The 23,318-nt window shown below is 46.9% G+C and overlaps 2 protein-coding genes across 5 annotated transcripts in view; one reads left to right on the forward strand and one right to left on the reverse strand.

Annotated features, from left to right (window-relative positions):
• The window catches only part of AIP (aryl hydrocarbon receptor interacting protein), a 141,157-nt gene extending 119,703 nt beyond the window's left edge, over window positions 1-21,454 (forward strand). For 2 of the 3 annotated variants that reach the window (XM_063958526.1, XM_063958524.1), the window contains 3 exons: window positions 3,760-3,936; window positions 20,333-20,474; window positions 21,007-21,454. In XM_063958526.1, the coding sequence (XP_063814596.1) occupies window positions 3,760-3,936; window positions 20,333-20,474; window positions 21,007-21,209 (522 nt within the window). In that variant the 3' untranslated portion in view covers window positions 21,210-21,454. The remainder of the gene's footprint in view (window positions 1-3,759; window positions 3,937-20,332; window positions 20,475-21,006) is intronic. The other variant, XM_063958525.1, reaches the window with a different exon arrangement.
• A 152-nt stretch (window positions 21,455-21,606) lies between these two features.
• CDK2AP2 (cyclin dependent kinase 2 associated protein 2) overlaps window positions 21,607-23,318 on the reverse strand; it is a 68,767-nt gene continuing 67,055 nt past the window's right edge. For both annotated transcript variants that reach the window (XM_063958531.1, XM_063958532.1), the window contains exons 3-4: window positions 21,893-22,028; window positions 21,607-21,770 (exon numbers count right to left, since the gene is read on the reverse strand). In XM_063958531.1, coding sequence (XP_063814601.1) covers window positions 21,703-21,770; window positions 21,893-22,028 — 204 coding nt within the window. In that variant the 3' untranslated portion in view covers window positions 21,607-21,702. The remainder of the gene's footprint in view (window positions 21,771-21,892; window positions 22,029-23,318) is intronic.

Consider the following 23,318-nt stretch of genomic DNA (forward strand, 5'->3'; position numbering starts at 1 on the left):
CTTGTGACAACCCTAGGCGCCATACGAAGCCAAAACGGTAGCGCTTGAAAGCGAGAATGGTTTTTACTGCAAACTTAAGTAGGCCTGATGCGTCTAAGTACTTATTCTTGTTGAAATCCAGAATCACTGTGGATTTCAACCTGTAGTCACCAACTGCAGGTATTCATGAATGTGTAGTAAGCGACGCCCTGATTGACCTGAAGGGTCAGTATCGGACTGACCGATTCAGCCAGCTTTGGAACTACCCCAAACTGGAATAATGACCGTGACTCTGTTGTTGACTGCAGTCAAAGTGCTCAATCTACTAGAGCTTGTATGGCGGTGTGCAGAACCGCGATTTTATCTTCTGACCCAGGCAGACCCGTCTTGCAAATTGCAATGGTGGAAAACAATCAACCTTTGTCTGGTAAACTGCAAACCCAAATTTGCGGATCCCCCAACTGTGGATGCCCACAACTGACGATCGGCGATGGCCTGGAAACTCATTCTAGCCCTGGCTTTTCAGTGGCTTAGCTGTAAACGCCACTGAAACCCTGGTTAAAGATGCCTGGAAGTAGGTGGCAGCACTTTAACCGTATATTGACGACAATCAGACAATTAGAGGTTATCGAAAACCACGTTCACTACCACCTGACCCGCCTGTGGCTGTTTCTGTAGCACGGGCCCGAAAGGACCGAGATGTAAAGACTATATCCTGAGTATATTTATTCAGGAATTTGTCCAAGACAGGACGAAACCTGTGGGCAGCGTAAGGTAATGTTTCTATTCTCGTTTAGAAACGGACACCGTCCTGTTAAGCACGTAGCGAAAAAGCACGTCATGCCGCACTAGTGAAACTGAAAAGCGAGAACTAAACTGGCTGACGTCCACAGAAACTGTACCTAGATATTGAGCAGATTCACAAGTGTGATCAGCGAGAAGCGTAAGGTGTTCTTCTTGTAGGGCAAACGTGAACTGTTTTGCCATGCAACCACTGCCCTGTTAAGCCGAAACCGGGCCCAAACCAGGTTAAACAACACCCCTATTGCTGTATACTGTAGGACACACTGCGACGGGTATCTCTGAAACTGTCAAATTATAAAACAATAATAACAATTGTTCAGTCAGTATATACGCCAGCCTCCCCCAACGAGGAACGGCAATAGTGCGTATGTGCAGTCTTATTTGTCTGACGGACTCTGCAGCGAAGCTGCTATGTCTTAGACTTACTCCTTATGTACACGGACAAGCAAGTACAGAAGGATAGACCAGTACCGTGACTTAGTACCACGTAAATAAAGTGTGTATAAATCTACATTACAGCACACGTGTTCATCTTGTGCTGTACAAAACCAAGAAAATAAAATTCCTAACACCCCGGCTCCTCTAGAGGCCGAGTGTTGTAGGGCAGCAACTTCCTGGGAAGAACCAGGAAGTAATGTTAAAATGGTGTCCGGCCATGTGCTTGCTTATTGCAAGATTGCCGATACACCAAGTTCCATATATATGCCCCGCTTCTGGTGTGGTGAGTGCTGTGGTTTTTTCTCTGTGCGTATACGATGGGGTTAATCTATGGTTAGCTCTTATTAACCGTGGCCACTAGCTTTCTCATGCACCCCTGTGTGGACTTTATTATCCTGAACCTGTCTCAGCTGTTCCTTAGCAATCATCTTTGAGCCAGTGCAAAAGGTGACTAGTGTACCTATAAAAGCCATAAAGGGTGTGGCAGGTACACATTAAATCTAGCAGGCAGATGATGTGTGTAACAGCAGTGAAGTAGTCAGGTTTTAAGACTCTGTGATAGTGTAGGACCTGCATGAAGGTGGGGTACCTTGAAAATCGGTATGCAGGCTTCCGTGCATTGGCCAATCCACTAACTAAACCCCCATCATTTATTTATTGAATTGTTGAGGATAAGTGAGTTTACTTTGGCGAGTGCTGGGTTCTTTGTTTGTATTTATTAGAGCGATGTGGTCATGGGCTACATGCACCCCGCCCTGTGAGTGGTTAGTACAGCTGTGTACCCTGCTTTTGTGGTGGAGAGTGCTGTGTTACATGCACCCCACCCTGTGAGTGGTAAGTGCATAGCTGTGCCCCGCTTCTGGTGTGGTGAGTGCTGTGGTTTTTTCTCTGTGTGTGTGTGTGTGTGTGTGTGTGTGTATGTGTGTATATATATATATATATATATATATATATATATATATATAGAGAGATATATAACATATGGATAGATATATATTAATACATGTATATGCAGATACACCGACACACCTATCTGTATACCATCAGTGTGTAAACACACAAATACATATACATACACACATATTATATATATCATATATATACATACACAGATACACACCGACAGGTATATTGTATAAGTAACAGAGACTCTGATATTGGCCACAGGCTTAAAATCCTGATTATTTTGCTGCCTAAACGCAGCTTAGTTATTGGGGCCTCCCTGCGGGTTTCCTCCCCCCCTCTCCTGCAGAAGAGTATTATTTGCAGGTGCAGCCTTTATTCTGGCTACCGACTTCCCCCACTTTCTACTTTTACTGCTCCCCCCCGTTGTTCAGCAGACGGGGAGTGCGAGTCTTACCGCGGCCGTGTGAAGGACTGCACGCCGGAGATTGGTGAGCGGCCGCCAGAGCGGGCCGCAGCAGCAGCTGAGGTCATCTCGGCCGCTCACCCCACCAGAGCCGTAGGGAGGAGGACGGATTGCGCGGACACCGGAGAGAGGCTAGCGTTCTGGCGGTAGTGGCGGGAACTGCTCGCTAGTTACTGCAAGCGCCCCGCGGCGCCGGGTGCTGACAATGAAGGGATCCGGGGAAGGTCGAGCGGCAGTGCCGGGGTTCGCTCGCTGGCTCCCTCTGCAAACCCAGTGGAGCATTATAGTGGCAGCAAGGTGTATCTAGTGGCAGGCAGCAGGGGAACGTTTACAGTTAAAGTATATAAACACATACAGTCCCCCCATAATGGGCGGCAGCGTGAGCTGACCGCCCGCAATAGACCGAAAAAGTAAGTAAGTGAGAGCTGCCTACCGCTCAGTACCTGCACCACCTGCGGAGGCCATGACGGGACTTTTCTGTAAGCGCCGTCCTGCGTCCTTGTGCAGCCCGTGGCTGCAATCAGCTGCGCTGATTTTGGTCAATGGCGGGGCCCTTTGTATGAGCGCCAGCAGACCATCTGCTGCTAATGCAGCACCAATGATCCCTAACCCGAACTTCTCTGATAAGTTGGGAAGGGATCAGGTAGAAAAAACAAATATAATCTTGCTTGAAGAATCGCAGGACATTCAGTCCACAGTACCTTCCGCTAGAGGCACAGAAAAATACTGAAGGCTCTATGGGATTATGGAGGGGATGGCCAGTTACTAATTTAAATATTTAAATATGTGCCATTTCCGGCTACGCCCAGTCCATATTCCAAAAGTACTCCAGTGACCCCTAGTGGATGAAAAAGAAATAGATGTTTTTCCGGTTTACTTTTTCTTTAGCGCCAGTAGTCTCAGTCCGTTTAAGTTTTATGGGTCTTGGTTAAATGTTTGGTACTACTATGTCTGAGTTCCTATCATTTCAATTAGATATGTGCTTAGAGGGTCTCAAAACACCAGTGACAAATGTATCCATGTGAAACACAATGCAGGTACCTCATTGGGAGATATCCCAAATAGTAAAACCCTCATATCACCACCTATAATCCTTCCAAATAGAGACAAGATTCAATCCTACATCGTGAATCCACACTATACCTGTATGAAGTGTTTTATTCTGCTAGGTACAAGAGCCAGGATCGTACAGACAGGATGCTTGGGCCATGTCAGATGAAGAGAAACTGGAAGCTGTGCCTCTCCTTCACCAAGAAGGAAACCAGTTGTTCAAAGAAGAGAAGACCGTTGAAGCAGCTGCCAAATATTACGAGGCCATTGCCTGCCTTAAATCCTTACAGATGAAGGTATACAGCAATAGTTCTTGCTACAGACTTTGTGATTTAGCAAGGTCATTAAAAAAAATATATATATACATACACGCATATACACACACACCATAATATCCCTAGCCCTTAAATCCAGGACACCTATGCTTTACAGAGGTTCTGTGGCTAATTAAAACCAGGTGCAATGCAGGCTTCAATTTGGCTAGCCATAGAGCCTGTGTAAATCATAGGTGTTCTAGATTAAAAGAATATAATGACAAGTATATATTTCAGAAATGCAGTGGCAGCATTCATGGACTAACACAATGCATATTTGACTAAACAGTACATCCAGTGTTTCTGTTCTTTATTTAAACCATCAGGGATGACCAAAGTTGTATAAAATAACAAATGTTGGCTCTATTAGTCAGTTGGACATTACATTGGTCATTAAGTACTGCAGTTGCATTTGCGAGTATCTGGAACATATCAGGAGGACACCCATGTGAACTACATTTATACATAAATTCAAGGACTTTCATGTCTTCAGTAATGACACTGGAAAAATTTGTAATTTTTATATATATATATATATAATATATATATATATATATATATATATATATATATAATATTCATTAATCCGTAAAGTTTGCACCCAGTATTGTGTCCTTTCAAATATACAACGTCCACATCCTGCATAAAAACTGCTGTAAGAAGATCTGATGGTAAAATAATTTCTTACATCCTAGACCTAGATGATACTGGGGTTCCATTTAGTACCATGGGGTATAGACGGGTCCACTAAGAGCCATGTGCACTTTAAGAATTTGATAGTGTGGGCTGGTTCCTCCCTCTATGCCCCTCCTGCCAGACTCAGTTTAGAAAATGTGCCCGGAGGAGCCGGTCACACTTATGGAAGCTCCTGAAGAGTTTTCTGCATTTATTTTGTGTTTGTTATTTTCAGGCAGGGCTGGTTAATACCAGCCTGTCTGCTTCGTGGGACTAAGGGGGATGGGGGGGGAGACACTGAGCTCCTGAGGGAACTATTGGCAAGCTCCACCATGGCGAGTGTACATTCCCGCAGCACGCCACCCCTAACAGAGCCAGAAGAAAAAAGAGTGGCGAGTACTAAGCCGGCGTTCCGACTAGCGGGTCGCCAGCCATTATGGTGGCATGAGAGTATGGAGACGCATGGTTTCTAACCGAGGCGGAATGCGTCTCCAGACACAGTCCACAGCTGCGTCCCAGTACACTGTACACAGGAGGTCATTCCGAGTTGTTCGCTCGCAAGCGGATTTTAGCAGATTTGCTCATGCTAAGCCGCCGCCTACTGGGAGTGAATCTTAGCATCTTAAAATTGCGAACGAAGTAATCGCAATATTGCGATTACACACCTCGTAGCAGTTTCTGAGTAACTTCAACCTTACTCGGCATCTGCGATCATTTCAGTGCTTGTCGTTCCTGGTTTGACGTCACAAACACACCCAGCGTTCGCCCAGACACTCCTCCGTTTCTCCGGCCACTCCTGCGTTTTTTCCCACACGCCCATAAAACAGCCTGTTTCCGCCCAGTAACACCCATTTCCTGTCAATCACATTACGATCGCCAGAACGATGAAAAAGCCGTGAGTAAAATTCCTAACTGCATAGCAAATTTACTTGGCGCAGTCGCAGTGCGGACATTGCGCATGCGCATTAAGCGGAAAATCGCTGCGATGCGAAGATTTTTACAGAGCGAACAACTCGGAATGACCTCCACAGTTCCCACACTGGCAAAAACGGCCTTAAAATGGTTCTCTCTATTTTAAGCAACAGATTACCTCAGCCAGTATAAAAAGAAAAGCAGGAAGACTGTGTGCCATTGAAGGGGCAGGGCTTCATCACTATGAGAGGATCCAGCAGCTCACCAGCACCATTTTCCCTCTGCAGTGGACACAGATGCTGACTGACAGGGACGCAAATCTCCTCCAGTGTGACTCCAGATTACTTCAAGGGGGGAGCGATTTATCAGTGTTCTAAGTCCCCTATCAGGGTACTTAGTTTGCAACCCGGCTAAGCTTTGCATTAGCGATAAGGGCGCGGTGGGGGGCTGGCTCCATATTACTTTCTCTCTGAAGGGCTCTTTGTGGGTTACTTGTGCTAAACCTTTCCTCTGTGTGTGTGCTGTCACAGTTACATTGTAAGGCAAAGAGTGTGTTTCTTGTACAGAGGAGTGTTCCTCTTCACCAGGGGGCTCACTACTGGGTACTCAGGGCAGTGCACCTTCCCAAAATAGCGGGGCTGAACTGGAATGGGTTAATTCCATTAAGGGAATGATCTCAAATATTTCTACAAAGCTATTCTGCAATGAGAAAGAGATGCAATACTTAAGACAGACTGTGGATGAGTTTATGAATAGAGACTTAGTCCCCAAACCAGCGTCTCAATCCCCTCCCATTGGTCCACAAAAACTATCTCTGGCCCATATCCTGCAGTCTGACGCGGACGGGTCAGACAAGGAGGAGGGTGAGGTGGATTTGGAGGTGGGGGATGCCACTCTGTCACAATGAATAGAGGCTATCAGAGATGTTCTGCAAATTCCTGATAAGGTGTCAGAGGAGTGTGAGGAATCTTATTTTAATGTAAAAAAGAAGTCCTCAGTCCCTTTTCCTGCGTCAAAGGAATTGAATACCCTGTTTGAAGAACCGTGGGTTAATCCCGATAAGAAATTTCAAATCCCTAAAAGGTTGCTCTCATCTTTTCCTTTTCCTCTGGAGGATAGGAAGAAATGGGAAAATCCACCGATAGTGGACGCATCAGTCTCTAGGCTGTCAAATAAAATTGTATTGCCCGTCTCTGGTGCAGCCTCCCTAAAAGATACGGCTGATCGTAAAATTGAGACTACACTCAAATCATTGTACACAGCTGCTGGGGTGGCCCAGAGACCCACTATTGCATGTGCGTGGATCACAAAAGCCGTTGCTAAATGGTCCGGTAACCTAACTGAGGGGTTAGATTCCTTGTCTAGGGGTGGTGGGACGTTGTTTTACTCCTGCAGCATATACAGGACTCAGAACTTTATGGTGGAAGCCATAGAGGAGGTTGGTTTGCTTAATGCACGCACCACCGCTATGGCTGTGTCAGCACGCAGGGGCTTGTGGCTACTCCAGTGGACTGCTGACGCGGACTCCAGGAAAGGCGTGGAAGTCCTAGCATTCACAGGAGAGGCCTTATTTGGAGACAAATTGCACAAATGGATCGCCAAAGCTACTGCAGGTAAGTCTACGTATCTTCTTTTCCGTAGCTCCCCCAGCCAGGAAAGCTTATTCAGCTTCAAATTTACAGTCTTTTCAGACAGCCAAGTTTAAGGGAAAATCCAGAGGTGCTTCTATGGCCTCCAGAGGTGCAAGAGGTAAACAACGCAAACCAGCAACTGCAGGTGCTCAGGAACAAGAGCTCAGGCTCTGCTTCTTCAAAGCCTTCAGCATGACTGTGGACCGCGTGGCCTGGAGGACTGTCAGGTGGGAGCCAGACTAAAATTGTTCAGTCAAATCTGGTGAAGTTCGTGCTGGGATCCTTTGGTAATAGATCTTATTTCCCAGGGCTACAGAATGGAGTTCCAAGAGCTCTCACCTCACAGATTCTTCAAACCAGGCTTACCAGCTTCACAAGAGGTAAGTGTAACTTTGCAGCAAGCCATCCAATAACTGGTACAGACTCAAGTCATTGTTCCGGTTCCACCTCATCTACACAACAAGAGGTACTATTCCAACTTGTTTGTAGTACCGAAACCAGACTGTTCGGTACGACCAATTCTGAACCTCAAGTCCTTGAACCCGTTCTTAAGTGTTTAAGTTCAAGATGGAATCTCTGAGAGCAGTGATCTCGGGTCTGGAGGAAGGGGAATTCCTACTGTCTCCGGCTATCAAGGATATGTACCTTCACATCCTGATTTGGCTGCTTCATCAGTCTTATCTACGGTTTGCACTGCAGGACTGTCACTACCAGTTCCAGGCCCTGCCATTTGGTCTCTCCACGGCACCGAGGGTGTTCACCAAGGTGATGGCAGAGATGATGTTTATACTCCGCAAGCAGGGAGAGAACAGAATTCTGTACCTGGACGACCTTCTGATAAAGGTGCCGTCCAGGGAGAGGTTGCTGGACAGCATTGGACTGTCAACCAAACGTCTCCAGGATCACGGGTGGATTCTGAACCTTTCCGAAATCTCACCTAGAGCCAACACGGAGGCTCCCATTCCTGGGAATGATACTGGACATCGAGTCGCAGAAAGTGTTCTTTCCATTAGAAAAGGTATTGGTAATCCAGTCGATGGCTCGGGATGTCCTGAAACCAACCCGGATATCGGTGCATCTGTGCATTCGCCTTCTGGGGAAAATGGTGGCCTCTTACGAGGCACTTCAATACGGACGGTTTCACGCAAGACCCTTCCAGCTTGATCTGTTGGACAAATAGTCCGGATCGCATCTTCACATGCACCAGAGGATTAGTCTGTCGCCAAAAGCCAGGATCTCCCTTCTGTGGTGGCTACAGACATATCACCTAGTCGGAGGTTAGGAATTCAGGACTGGATCCTGTTAACCACGGTCGCAAGCCTCCGAGGTTGGGGAGCAGTCACCAAGGGGGGGTGCAGTTTCAAGGAAGATGGTCAAGTCAGGAAGTCATCCTTCCAATCAACATTCTGGAACGCAGGGCCATATACTACACTATTCTGCAGGCCTCTTATCTTCAGAATCAGGCCATTCAAGTCCAGTCGAACAAAGTGACTTACATAAAGCAGAGCAGCAATGTTAAAGGTGTCAAGAATTCTCCTCTGGGCAGAAAAAACCACTGTGGCGTTGTCAGTGGTCGTCATCCCGGAAATAGGCAACTGGGAAGCAGACTTCCTCAGCAAACATGACCTGCACCCGGGGGAGTGGGGACTTCACCCGGAAGTGTCCAGGCGCTTGACATGTCAGTGGGGATATCCACAAATCAACATGATGGCCTCTCGTCTCAACAAGAAGCTAAGGCAATATTATTCCAGGTCGAGAGACCCACAGGCAGAGGCGGTAGATGCCCTGACAACTCCATGTGTCTATCAGATGGTGCACGTGTTTCCTCCACTTCCTCTGATCCAAACAATTCTCAAAAGAGTAAAAAAAGGGAAAAGGTTCAAGCAATACTCATTGCTCCAGACTGGCCAAGAAGGGCCTGGTACGCCGACCTTCTGGAGATGCTCCTCAAAGACCCGTGGCCTCTACCTCTTCGCAGGGATTTTCTGCGACAGGGCCTGTTAGTCTATCAGGACTTACTGCGGATACGTTTGACGGCATGGAAGTTGAATGGCTGATTCTAGCCAGAAGAGTGATCCCTACTAAGGTTTTCCCGACTATGATCCAAGCCAGAAAGGGGGTAACATTACCATTGTGTTTGGAAGAAACAAGTCTCTTGGTGTGAGAGCAGAACTTATTCTGCGGTGGAATTTCACCTGGGACGTTTCCTGTTTTTTCTGCAGGCAGGTGTGGATGTGGGCCTACATCTGGGCTCCATAAAAGTCCAGATTTCGGCCTTGTCCATTTTTTTTTCCAAAAACAGTTGGCGTCTCTCCCTGCGGTCCAGACGTTTTTGAAAGGTGTTCTGCGCATCCAACCTCCCTTTGTGCCTCCCACGGCACCTTGGGATCTCAATTTGGTGCTGCAGTTCCTCCAATTGGATTGGTTTGAACCGTTACAGGAGGTGGACGTAAAATATCTTACGTGGAAGACTGTCACACTGTTGGCCTTGGCTTTAGCAAGACGTGTGTCGGAGCTGGGGGCTGTGTCTCACAAGAGCCCCTATTTAATTTTCCATGAGGACAGAGCTGAACTCAGAACTCGTCAGCAATTTCTTCCTAAAGTGGTGTCTGCATTTCACATCAACCAACCTATTGTGGTTCCGGTCATCACCGACACTTACACTACTTCAAAGTCTTTGGATGTTGTGAGGGCTTTGAAGGCATATGTAAAGAGGACAGCTCGTCGCTGTTCGTCCTATATGATCCCAATAAAATTGGGTGTCCTGCTTCAAGCAAACAATTGCACGCTGGATCAGGTTCACTATCCAGCATGCTTATGCCACGGCAGGCTTGCCGGTTCCAAAATCTGTACAGGCCCACTCTACTAGGTCAGTGGGTCCTTCCTGGGCGGCTGCCTGTGGCGTCTTTGCTTTACAGCTCTGCCGAGCAGCTACTTGGTCAGGTTTGAAAACGTTTGCAAAGTTCTACGAGTTCGATACTTTGACCAAACTGAAGGTCCTCAGAGGCCAATCAGTTTTGCAGGAACCTCCGCACTGTCCCATCCGGTTTGGGAGCTTTGGTACATCCCCATGGTACTAAATGGAACCCCAGTATCATCTAGGACCTAAGAGAAAATAGTATTTTTATTACCTACCAGTAAATCCTTTTCTCGTAGTCCGTAGAAGATACTGGGCGCCCGTCCGGTGCTTCGTTATTCCTGCCCTGTTACTTGGTTAAGTATTGTTGGTTCAGCTGTTCCTGTTTAAAGTTGGGTTAGCATAGCTTTCCTTTGTGTGTGCTGGTTCGGTATCTCACCACTGTCTTTATCTATCCTTCTCTCAAAGTATGTCCGTCTCCTCGGGCACAGTTTCCTAGACTGAGTTTAGTAGTGTGGGCTGGCTCCTCCCTCTATGCCCCTCCTCAGGAGGAGATCTTTACACTACTGCATCGTATTCAGGATGCTGCAAATTTTATGAGTGAGGTCATTTAAGAATTATGTCATCAATGGCTGCACCACAGCTATGGCGGTCTCGGCTCGCAGGGCTCTGTGGCTGTGACAGTGGTCAGTGGATGCGGATTCCAAGAAAGGTGTGGAGACTTGTTCCTTTTACAGGGGATGCCTTGCTTGGGGAAGAACTGAACATGGGGATCTCTCCAGCAACTGCGGTCAAGTCTACATGTCTGCTGCGTCTCCTGCTATATGTCCCTACCCTAGGCCCTCTCTGCAGTCCTTTCGTGTGGCCAGATTCAGAGGCAGTGGTGCCACAAATGCTGCTAGAGGAACTCGCGGTAAGTCCCATAAACCAGCGGCTGCTGGATCTCTGGACCAGGCCTCCACATCTTATCCACTAAGCCCTCTGCATGACTGCCCCAACAGCAGGTAGGTGTTCGACTTCAACACTTCGCCCATGTGTGGTTACAGTCCTGCCGGGATCCTTGGGTTAGGGATCTCATATCCCAAGAGTACTGGTTGGAATTTCAAGCATTACCTCCCCTCAGATTTTTCAAGTCAAGCTTACCAGCTTCACCCAGAGCAAGGTTGCCTTGCAAGACACCATTCAACAACTACTACATACGGGAGTAACTCCTCTGTTGCAAAGCAGGGGTTTTTACTTTAGTCTTTTTGTTGTCCCGAAACCAGACTGTTTGGTATGACCTATCTTGAACCTGTATCTACGCATGTTCAAATTCAAGAAGGCGTTCCTGAGGGTGGTGGTCTTAGATCTGGAGGATGGGGAGTTCCTAGTATCCCTTGATGTCAAGGATTCTTACCTGCATATCCCCATATGGCCTCATCAGGCTTACCTTCGGTTCGCTATACTGGACTTCCAGTTTCAGGCCTTACCCTTTGGTCTCTCTACAGCTCTAGGGGTATTCACAAAAGTCATGGCGGTGATGTTGCTGCAATTGCGCAGGATGAGAGGCAACCTAGTCCTCTACTTGGACGATCTCCTGATAAAAGCGGTGTCCAGGGACTGTCTGCTACACAGCATCGACTTATACCCCTTTTCCACCTAAGTACCGTGTCTGATCCGGGATGTTTAACACGGCTACAACCCGTGTCGGCCACCCCGTTTCCACTACACTTCGACACGGGTTATTTCCGTGTCTGATCTGTTTCCACCTAACCCGGGTAAGCTCTGTAAAAGCCTATTGCTGTCATTACAAATTGACTTTTTACTGTCTCATCAAGATGATGTCATCAAAAGGGAGGGGTGTCTGACCAGGTATGACTAGCCATGTTGCTGTGCTGGAGCTTCTGCTGCTGTATATTGTCTGTTTGTTTGGAAGCTGCTGCAATAAAAATATCTGTATGTACCTGTATGTGTGGCTTCAGAGTGTTTTGTTTGCAAGCTGCCTCAATGCCTGCATGTGCCCAGCGTAGTGTTATAGCTGCTGCAATAGATGTGCATCCGCGTTTGTTTGCTGCTGCAGTGCCTGCATGTGCCCAGCGTGTCTCCCAGGGATGACATCATCTTCCAGTGCCCCAGAAGCACCAATCAGCGTCTCAGAGCGTTACTCGGGTCTGAAAACACGTGTAATGACCGTTTACACTGCACCGTTATCCGTGTCATTACCGTGTTCTACCCAGATAAATAGCCGGGTAGGATTCCCGGGTCACTCAACCCGTGTTGACCCGTTTCCACCTACTAAAAACCTGTGTCGATGCGCTCCCCCGTGCAAAAACACAGGTAAAAACAGCTAGTGGAAAAATAAGAATTTACTTACCGATAATTCTATTTCTCGTAGTCCGTAGTGGATGCTGGGGACTCCGTCAGGACCATGGGGATTAGCGGGCTCCGCAGGAGACAGGGCACATCTAAAAAAGCTTTTAGGTCACATGGTGTGTACTGGCTCCTCCCCCTATGACCCTCCTCCAAGCCTCAGTTAGGTACTGTGCCCGGACGAGCGTACACAATAAGGAAGGATCTTGAATCCCGGGTAAGACTCATACCAGCCACACCAATCACACCGTACCACTTGTGATCTGAACCCAGTTAACAGTATGATAACAAAACGAAGTAGCCTCTGAAAAGATGGCTCACAACAAGAATAACCCGATTTTTGTAACAATAACTATGTACAAGCATTGCAGACAATCCGCACTTGGGATGGGCGCCCAGCATCCACTACGGACTACGAGAAATAGAATTATCGGTAAGTAAATTCTTATTTTCTCTAACGTCCTAGTGGATGCTGGGGACTCCGTCAGGACCATGGGGATTATACCAAAGCTCCCAAACGGGCGGGAGAGTGCGGATGACTCTGCAGCACCGAATGAGAGAACTCCAGGTCCTCCTTAGCCAGAGTATCAAATTTGTAAAATTTTACAAACGTGTTCTCCCCTGACCACGTAGCTGCTCGGCAAAGTTGTAATGCCGAGACCCCTCGGGCAGCCGCCCAAGATGCGCCCACTTTCCTAGTGGAGTGGGCCTTTACAGATTTAGGCTGTGGCACGCCTGCCACAGAATGTGCAAGTTGGATTGTGCTACAGATCCAACGTGCAATCGTCTGTTTAGACGCAGGAGCACCCATATTGTTGGGTGCATACAATATAAACAGCAAGTCAGACTTTCTGACTCCAGCCGTCCTAAACTATATATATATATATATATATATATATATATATATATATATATATATATATATATATATATATATATATATATATATATATATATATTTTTAGGGTCCTGACAACGTCTATTAACCTGGAGTCCTCCAAGTCCCTAGAAGCCGCAGGCACCATAATAGGTTGTTTCAGGTGAAAAACCTGACACCCCCTTAGGAAGAAAACTGGAGACGAGTCCCAGTTCTGCCCTGTCCGAATGGAAATTTAAATATGGGCTTTTGTAAGACAAAGCCGCCCATTCTGACAATCGCCTGGCCGAGGCCAGGGCCAACAGCATGGTCACTGTCCATGTGAGATATTGGTCAACAGCATGTTCACTTTCCATGTGATATATTTCAAATCCACAGATTTGAGCGGTTCAAACCAATATGATTTTAAGGAATCCCAACACTATGTTGAGATCCCACGGTGCCACTAGAGGCACAAAAAGGGGTGTATATGCAATACTCCCTTGACAATCTGGACTTCAGGAACTGAAGTCAATTCTTTTCGGAAGAAATTCTACAGGGCCGAAACTTAAAACCTTAAAGAACCCCAATTTTAGGCTCAAAACACTCCTGTTTTCAGGAAGTGTAGAATTCGACCTAGTTGAATTTTCTTCGTGGGGCCTTCCTGGCCTCACCCACGCAACATATTTTCACCACATGTGGTGATGACGTTGTGCGGTCACCTCCTTCCTGGCTTTGACCAGGGTAGGTATGACCTCTTATGGAATGCCTTTTTCCCTCAGGATCCGGCATTCAACCGCCATGCCGTCAAACGCAGCCGCGGTAAGTCTTGGAATAGACATGGTACCTGCTGAAGCAAGTCCCTTCTTAGCTCCCCAGGCCCTTAGTCCTCTGTGAGCATCTCTTGAAGTTCCGGGTACCAAGTCCCTCTTGGCCAATCCGGAGTCACGAGTATAGTTCATACTCCTCTATGTCTTATAATTCTCAATACCTTGGTTATGAGAAGCAGAGGAGGGAACACATACACCGACTGTTACTAGGACATCCACAGCTATCGCCTGAAGGTCTCATGACCTGGCGCAATACCTGTCCCGTTTTTTGTTCGGGCGGGACGCCATCATTTCCACCTTTGGTCTTTGCCAATGGCTCACAATCATGCGGAAAAACTTCCCTATGAAGTTCCCACTCTCCCAGGTGGAGGTCATGCCTGCTGAGGAAGTCTGCTTCCCAGTCGTCCATTCCCGGAGAGAACACTGCTGACAGTGCTATCACATGATTTTCCGCCTAGCGAAAAATCCTTGCAGTTTTTTCACTGCCCTCCAGCTTCTTGTGTCGCCCTTTCTGTTTACGTGGGCGACTGCCGTGATGTTATCCCACTGGATCAATACCGGCTGACCTTGAAGCAGAGGTCTTGCTAAGTTTAGAGCCTTATAATTTTGCTCTTAGCTCCATCTATGTGGAGAGAATTCTCCAGACTTGATCACACTTTCCTGGAAATTTTTTCCCTGTGTGACTGCTCCCCAGCCTCTCAGGCTGGCCTCCGTGGTCACCAGCATCCAATGCTGAATCTGTGGCCCTCTAGAAGATGAGCACTCTGTAATCACCACAGGAGAGACACCCTTGTCCTTGGATATAGGGTTATCCGCTGATGCATCTGAAGATGCGATCCGGACCATTTGTCCAGCAGATCCCACTGAAGAGTTCTTGCGTGAAATCTGCCGAATGGAATTGCTTCGTAATAAGCCACCATTTTTTACCAGGACTCTTGTGCAATGATGCACTGACACTTTTCCTGGTTTTAGGAGGATCCCGATTAGCTCGGATAACTCCCTGGCTTTCTCCTCTGGGAGAAACACCTTTTTCTGGACTGTGTCCAGAATCATCCCTAGGAACAGTAGACGTGTCCTCGGTAAAGCTACGATTTTGGAATATTTAGAATCCACTCGTGCTGTCGTAGAACTATTAAAGATAGTGCTACTCCGACCTCCAACTGTTCTCTGGACCTTGCCCTTATCAGGAAAGCGTCCAAGTTTCTTTTAAGAAGAATCATCATTTCGGCCATTACCTTGGTAAAGACCCGGGGCGCCGTGGACAATCCAAACGGCAGCGTCTGAACTGATAGTGACAGTTCTGTACCACGAACCTGAAGTACCCTTGGTGAGAAGGGCAAATTTGGACATGTAGGTAAATGTCCCTGATATCCAGTGACACCATCTCGTCCCCTTCTTCCTGGTTCGCTATCACTGCTCTGAGTGACTCCATCTTGATTTGAACGCTTGTATGTAAGTGTTCAAATATTTCAGATCTCACCGAGCCGTTTGGCTTCAGTACCACAATATAGTGTGGAATAATACCCCCTCCCTTGTTGTAGGAGGGGTACTTTGATTATCACCTGCTGGGAATACAGCCTGTGAATTGTTTCCAATACTGCCTCCCTGTCGGAGGTAGACGTTGGTAAAACAGACTTCCGGAACTTGTGAGGAGGAGACGTCTCGAATTTCCAATGTACACCTGGGATACTACATGTAGGATCCAGGAGTCCCCTTGCGAGTGAGCCCACTGCGTGCTGAAACTCTTGAGATGACCCCCTACCGCACCTGAGTCCGCTTGTACTGCCCCAGCGTCATGCTGCGGACTTGGCAGAAGCTGTGAAGAGCTTCTGTTCCTGGGAATGGGCTGCTTGCTGCAGTCTTCTTCCCGTTCCTCTACCCCTGGGCAGATATGACTGGCCTTTGCCCGCCTGCCCGTATGGGGACGAAAGGACTGAGACTGAAAAGACTGTGTCCTTTTCTGCCGAGATGTGACTCGGGGAACAAAAGGTGGATTTTTCATCTGTTGCCATGGCCACCAGGTCCGATGGACCGCCCCTTTATACGGCAATACTTCCATGTGCCGTCTGGAATCTGCCTCACCTGACCACTGTCGTGTCTTCGTCTGGCAGATATGGACATCACATTTACTCTTGATGCCAGAATGCAAATATCCCTCTGCGCATCACGCATATATAGAAATGCATCCTTAAAATGCTCTATAGACAATAAAATCTTGTCCCTGTCAAGGGTATCAAAATTTTCAGTCAGGAAATCCGACCAAGCCCCCTCAGCGCTGCACATCCAGTCTGAGGCGATTGCTGGTCGTTGTATAACACCAGTATGTGTGTATATACTTCTTAGGCTATTTTTCAGCTTCCTATCAGCTGGCTCCTTGAGGGCGGCCGTATCTGGAGACGGTAACGCCACTTGTTTTATAAGCGTGTGAGCGCCTTATCCACCCTAAGGTGTGTTTCCCAACTCGCCCTTACTTCTGGCGGGAAAGGGTATACCGCCCATAACTTTCTATCGGAGGAACCCCACGTATCATCACACACTTCATTTAATTTATCTGATTCAGGCAAAACTACAAGTAGTTTATTCACACCCTACAAAATACCCTTATTTGTGGTACTTGTAGTATCAGAAATATGTAACACCTCCTTCATGCCCTTAACATGTAACGTGTGGCCCTAAAGGAAAATACGTTTGTTTCTTCACCGTCGACACTGGAGTCAGTGTCCGTGAGGTAAATGTTTTTACAAGCCCCTGACGGTGTCTGAGACGCCTGGACAGGTACTAATTTGTTTGCCGGTCGTCTCATGTCGTCAACCGGCTCGCAGCGTGTTGACATGATCACGTACTTCCACAAGTAAGCCATCCATTCCGGTGTCGACTCCCTAGAGAGTGACATCACCATTACAGGCAATTTGCTCCGCCTCCTCACCAACATTTTCCTCATACATGTCGACACACACGTACCGACATACAGCACCCACACAGGGAATGCTCTGATAGAGGACAGGACCCACTAGCCCTTTGGGGAGACAGAGGGAGAGTTTGCCAGCACACACCAAAATGCTATAATTATACAGGGACAACCTTTATAAAAGTGTTCCTCCCTTATAGCATTTAATATATATTTATATCGCCAAATCAGTGCCCCCCCTCTCTGTTTTAACCCTGTTTCTGTAGTGCAGTGCAGGGGAGAGCATGGGAGCCTTCCCCTCAGCCTTTCTGTGAGGGAAAATGGCGCTGTGTGCTGAGGAGAATAAGCTCCGCCCCCTTTCCGGCGGGCTTTTTCTCCCGGTTTTTAAGAACTGGCCTGGGTTAAAATACATACATATAGCCTTAATGGCTATATGTGATGTATTTATTTTGCCAATAAGGTACTTATATTGCTGCCCAGGGCGCCCCCAGCAGCGCCCTGCACCCTCCGTGACTAGGTCAGTGAGCCGTGTGACAACAATGGCGCACAGCTGCAGTGCTGTGCGCTACCTTCATGAAGACTGTGAAGTCTTCTGCCGCCTGTTTCCGGACCTCCGTTCTGCCGTCTTCTTCAGCGTCTGTAAGGGGGATCGGCGGCGCGGCTCCGGGACGAACCCCAGGCTGACCTGTGTTCCGACTCCCTCTGGAGCTCAGTGTCCAGTAGCCTAAGATCCCAATCCATCCTGCACGCAGGTGAGTTGAAGATCTCTCCCCTAAGTCCCTCGTTGCAGTGATCCTGTTGCCAGCAGGAATCACTGAATGAAACCTAAAAAAAAACTTTTCTAAACAGCTCTTTAAGAGAGCCACCTAGATTGCACCCTTCTCGGACGGGCACAAAAACCTAACTGAGGCTTGGAGGAGGGTCATAGGGGGAGGAGCCAGTACACACCATGTGACCTAAAAGCTTTTTTAGATGTGCCCTGTCTCCTGCGGAGCCCGCTAATCCCCATGGTCCTGACGGAGTCCCCAGCATCCACTAGGACGTTAGAGAAAGGGGTATTAACTACTCGTCTGCTTACAGACCATGGGTGGATACTTACTTTCCAAAAGTCTCACTTGGAACAGTCACAAAGAATTCAGTTCCTGGGAATGATACTGAACATGGTGTCTCAGAAGGTAGTCTTTCGAATGGCCAAGGCCTTGACTCTCCAGGCTATGGTCTGCTCTGTTCTCAAGCCCGCAAAATCTCAATTCCTCTTTGCATTCGCCTACTGGGCAAGATGGTAGCCTCATATGAGGCAATCCAGTATGGCAGATTTCATGCCCGTACGTTCCAGCTGGATCTGCTGGACAAATGGTCAGGGTCTCACCCGTACATGCACCAGAATATAGCTGTCAGCTTGTGGAGGGTCAGAGTTTCAGTACCCAGTCTCTGATGACGCATGCAAGCTTCAGAGGTTGGGGTGCTGTAACCCATGGGGCCTAGACCCAGGAAAAGTGGTAGAGTCAGGAATCTGCACTCCCGATAACTGTTCTGGCGCTCCGGACAATTTACAGTGCTCTTCTGCAGGCCGCCTATCTTCTCTGGAATCAGGCCATCCAGGTGTAGTCTGACAACACCATGGCAGTGACGTACATAAACAGACGGAGGAACAAGCAGGGTCGCAATGCAAGAGGTGTCAAGGATACTCCTCTGGGCGGAGACCAACGCAAGGGCCATCTCAGCTGTTTTCATTCCAGGCGTGGACAATTGGGAAGCAGACTTCCTCAGTAGGCACGACCTCCATCTGGGGGAATGGGGCCTTTATCCTCAGGTGTTACAGCAACTGGTTCACCGGTGGGGCTGTCCGCAGATAGACCTGATGGCTTCTCATGTCAACAAGAAGCTCCATCGTTACTGTTCCAGAACGAGGAATCCGCAGGCTGCAGCAGTGGACGCTCTTGACGGCGCCGGGGACTTATCAGTTTGTATAAGTGTTTCCTCCAATCCCTCATTCCCAGAGTTCTAAAAAGATTCGAAAGGGAAAGCGTTTGGGCAATTCTCATTGCCCAGGATGGGCCTGGTATGCAGACCTCCTGAAAATGTCTCTGGAGGATCCCTGGAATCTGCCGCTTCTCAAGGATCTTCAAGAAGGACCATTCGTCTATCCAGACTTACTGCGGCTACGTTTGACAGCTTGGAAGTTGAGCGAGAGATTCTAGCCCGAAAACGTCTCCAATCCAAGGTCATGTTGCTGGCTTTGATATCTGCCAGACGTGTGTCAGAATTTGGAACCTTATCCTGTAAGAGCCCGTGTTTGATATTTCATGAAGATAAAGGCGGAGCTCAGGACTCGCCCGCAGTTTTGGCCTTTCACATAAATCAGCCAAAAGTGGTTCCACTGTTGGCTGATATCAGTTGCTCCAAAATCCTTGGACGTTGTGAGGGCTTTGAGGATTTACGTCAAGAGGACAGCTAGTCACAGGAAATCTGACTCACTTTTTGTCCTTTATGATGCTACAAAAATTGGTTGTCCTGCTTCTAAGCAGGCTATTGCTCGTTGGCTCAGGTTGATCATTCAACAAGCCTATTCTTCGGCAGTTTTGCCGCTGCAGAGTTCTATCCAGGCCGACTCCACAAGCTTGGTGGGTTCTTCCTGGACGGCTGGCCGGGGCGTCTCGGCCTTACAGTAGGGCCGTGCAGATACTTGGTCTGGTTCGAACACGTTTGTAAAGTGCTATAGGTTCGATGCCTTGGCCAGGCGGTTTTGCAGGGGTCCATCCGTTCTGGGAGCTTTGGGACTTCCCCATGGTACTTAATGTCATCCCAGTAACCACTAGGATGTTAGAGAAAATAGGAATTTAATACCTACTGTTAATTCCTTTTCTCGTAGTTTGTAGTGGATATTGGGTGCCTGCCTCAGTGCTTCGTGTTCCTGCTTACCTGGTTGTAAGTGTTCTTGGTTGGGTCTGATGTGGCTATCCTTGTTCTGGTTAGCGTGGCTATCCTCTGTTCTGGTTAGCTCTGCTATCTTTTATTACAGTTGTGTGTTGGTTTATTACCTCACCGCTTTCCTTGTATTTCCTTCTCTCATGGTATGTCAGTCTCCTCGCACACAGTTTTCCTAGACTGAGTTTGTTGGAGGGGTATAGAGGGGAGGAGCCTGCACCCACTACTGATTTCTTTAAGTGCTAGGCTCCAATGGACCTGATCTATACCCCATGATACACGTCATCCCAGTATCCACTACGAGAAAAGGAATTACTGGTAGGTATTAAATTTCTATTTTTGCACAAGTAAAAGTCCTTTTAAAATAGCTATGTCATGCCACAGTTGGTTTTCCTTGTAATAATGAGCATAACCCATTTTATAACCACTTAGGAACAGCCTGGATCCCCTGATTGGATTGCTCTAGATTTGAAGATCACACCATTACTTCTTAATTATTGCCAGTGCAAATTGCTGGAGGGTGAATACTACCAAGTTTTGGAGCACTGCTCATCGATACTAAACAAGTATTCAGGTGTGTGGGTATATAGTCTTCTAAATAAAGGCAGGGTTTTCGCTATAATGTTAGTTTATTTTTATGGAGCTGCTCTTATAGGGTAAAAAGTGTACGCGGATGTAGCCCTTGCTCTGAAGGAGGTATCTTTATAGAACTTACCATTCTCCAGTCAAAGTCTTTGCCTGTAATCTGTAGTAGTTTTAAGATGTTAAGAAAAAAAAAAATGTGCTGGATAAAGGAAAGTGAGGCTAAATTTACGGTAATTTACACATGTGGTATCACATAATTTTCCATTCTACAGATTGATTCATACCCTTATCATAATTCTGTCGCTGTAGCACTAATTTCAGACAAGGTACTAAGACCACACTGTCCTCCATTTGCACAAGGATTTTTCTGTTCAGTTGCTAAACTAAACCTTGTACCTTATGGGTCGCAGGCAATAAGATCTAAATAAAAATATTTATAAAAACTTTAAACCGTTTAGGATTAGTGAGGCTCCTGTTTGACATGTAAAGTGCACCTCAATGCTACATTTTCTCCCCTGCAGATAATGTAAAAGCTCTGTTTAAACGAGGACGGGCTCACGCAGCAGTCTGGAATGAAGAAGAAGCTAAGAAGGATTTCTCACGGGCTGTGGAACTGGACCCTTCCCTCACACATCTCATTGCCAAAGAGTTGAAGCGTCTAGAGGAGCGGTTACAGCAAAAAGAGGGGGAGGACAAAGCAAGGTTTCGAGGCATATTCAAATGACTGCTTCCTACAAACTCAGTCTATTTAGGTCAATGCTCCATTGCGTGAGGAAGAAATTTCCTTTGAACCTGTAACTGGCACAATATAATGATGTGGCCTATAAGCCATTTCATCTGCTGATGTGTTATGGTAATCATCTTACTCAAAGACAGGAATCAAATTGGGGTCAGCGATGTTTAAAGACCCAATGACAGTGCATCATTAGGACCCAGATGAGCAACTACCACAATATTACTGCTAGTGGAAAAAGCAGTACATGGTTATCTAATCTATTTTACATTAAATATATACATTATGTCTCGCAATAACAGCCTAAATGTCACAGCAAGGAAAAACAGTACTTATGTAAATATAGCCACCCCAAGACCAATTTATTAGATCACACTCGACACAGGCAGCAAGAGCAACGTTTTATTTGCCGATATATATATATATGTCTATAAAAACAAAAAAAATTGGAAAGTTTTTCATAGAAAGTGCAGAAGAAATGGAATCACGTACGGGCATTGCGTTCTGTTTCGGCAAGGCATTCTCTCACGAGAGCCCTAGCGTGAATTATACCTGCAACAATAAAAGAAGAAGCAGATCAATTATCACCAAACACATTGTCTTATCGCTGTATTAGAATACAGCAGCAAAACATTCCACTTTCTACAAAAACAGTAGACAGCCTTTGCCCTCACCTCTTTTTAATCTTTCCATTGCACTTTTGCTCCCTGCATAAGTGGGTCTGATCTCTCTCCCCATTTCTTCAATCACAGACAACAGGTCGCTGTACGTCCCCTGGGACACTGCCTGTGACACAGCTGGCTTCACTCCCTGTTTAAGTAAATGAAATATTACATTGTTCCCAATCTAACCAGTTACATCGTTCCATGCTAAGAGATCACCACAGTATTTTGTATTTGTATATTTATAGAAGTGCATGTATGTCTGTATCTGAATAAACAAAACAAAAAAAAAATGAACTGCCTGCAATTGCATTAACATAACCGCATGCACACGGACACTAAGCTGATCGTGCAACCTTATCAATCCACACATTGGGGTATATTTACTAAGATCCCGATTTTGACCGAGATGGTGTTTTTTCTTCAAAGTGTCATCTCGGGAATTTACTAAACTAAAATCTCGGCAGTGATGAGGGCATTCATATTTTTTTTGAAGTCAAAGAAAAAAAAATACGAATGAATACACCATCGGTCAAATACGACTGTTTTTTTATACACTTTTTAGTAAATTACAGAGTTGTATTTCACAAACACTGCCGGCAATAGCCAAACACTGCCGTGAAAAAATACAAAATCGTAAAAAAAAAAAAAAAAAGTTTCAAAACAGACCTGCTTTTTTTTTTTTTTACAGTGTTCTGTAAAATACATGTACATGAGATCCGTGCATGCCTATCAGTGGGAAATAGTGTAAAAGTTGGAAGAAAAAAAAAATGCGTGGGATTCCCCCCCCTCCTAAGCAAAACCAGCCTCGGGCTCTTTGAGCCGGTCCTGGTTGAAAAAATTAGGAAAAAAATGACTGGGGATCCCCCATATTTAATCAACCAGCACCGGGCTCTGCGCCTGGTGCAAAAAATACGGGGGACAAAAAGCGTAGGGGTCCCCCGTATTTTTTTTTTTACACCAGCACCGGGCTCCACTAGTCAGAGAGATAATGCCACAGCCGGGGGACACTTTTATATAGGTCCCTGCGGCCCTGGCATTAAATCACTAACTAGTCACCCCTGGCCGGGGTACCCTGGAGGAGTGGGGACCCCTTAAAGCAAGGGGTCCCCCCCCTCCAGCCACCCAAGGGCCACGGGTGAAGCCCGAGGCTGTCTCTCCTCCTCCTACCGGTAAGTAAAATCTTATTTTCTCTAACGTCCTAGTGGATGCTGGGGACTCCGTAAGGACCATGGGGATTATACCAAAGCTCCCAAACGGGCAGGAGAGTGCGGATGACTCTGCAGCACCGATTGAGCAAACACAAGGTCCTCCTCGGCCATGGCATCAAACTTGTAGAACTTTGCAAAAGTGTTTGAACCTGACCAAGTAGTCGCTCGGCAAAGTTGTAATGCAGAGACCCCCCGGGCAGCCGCCCAAGAAGAGCCCACCTTCCTTG

Source organism: Pseudophryne corroboree, chromosome 3, assembly GCF_028390025.1.
Source record: "Pseudophryne corroboree isolate aPseCor3 chromosome 3, aPseCor3.hap2, whole genome shotgun sequence".
In the NCBI taxonomy this organism is placed as follows: Eukaryota; Metazoa; Chordata; class Amphibia; order Anura; family Myobatrachidae; genus Pseudophryne; species Pseudophryne corroboree.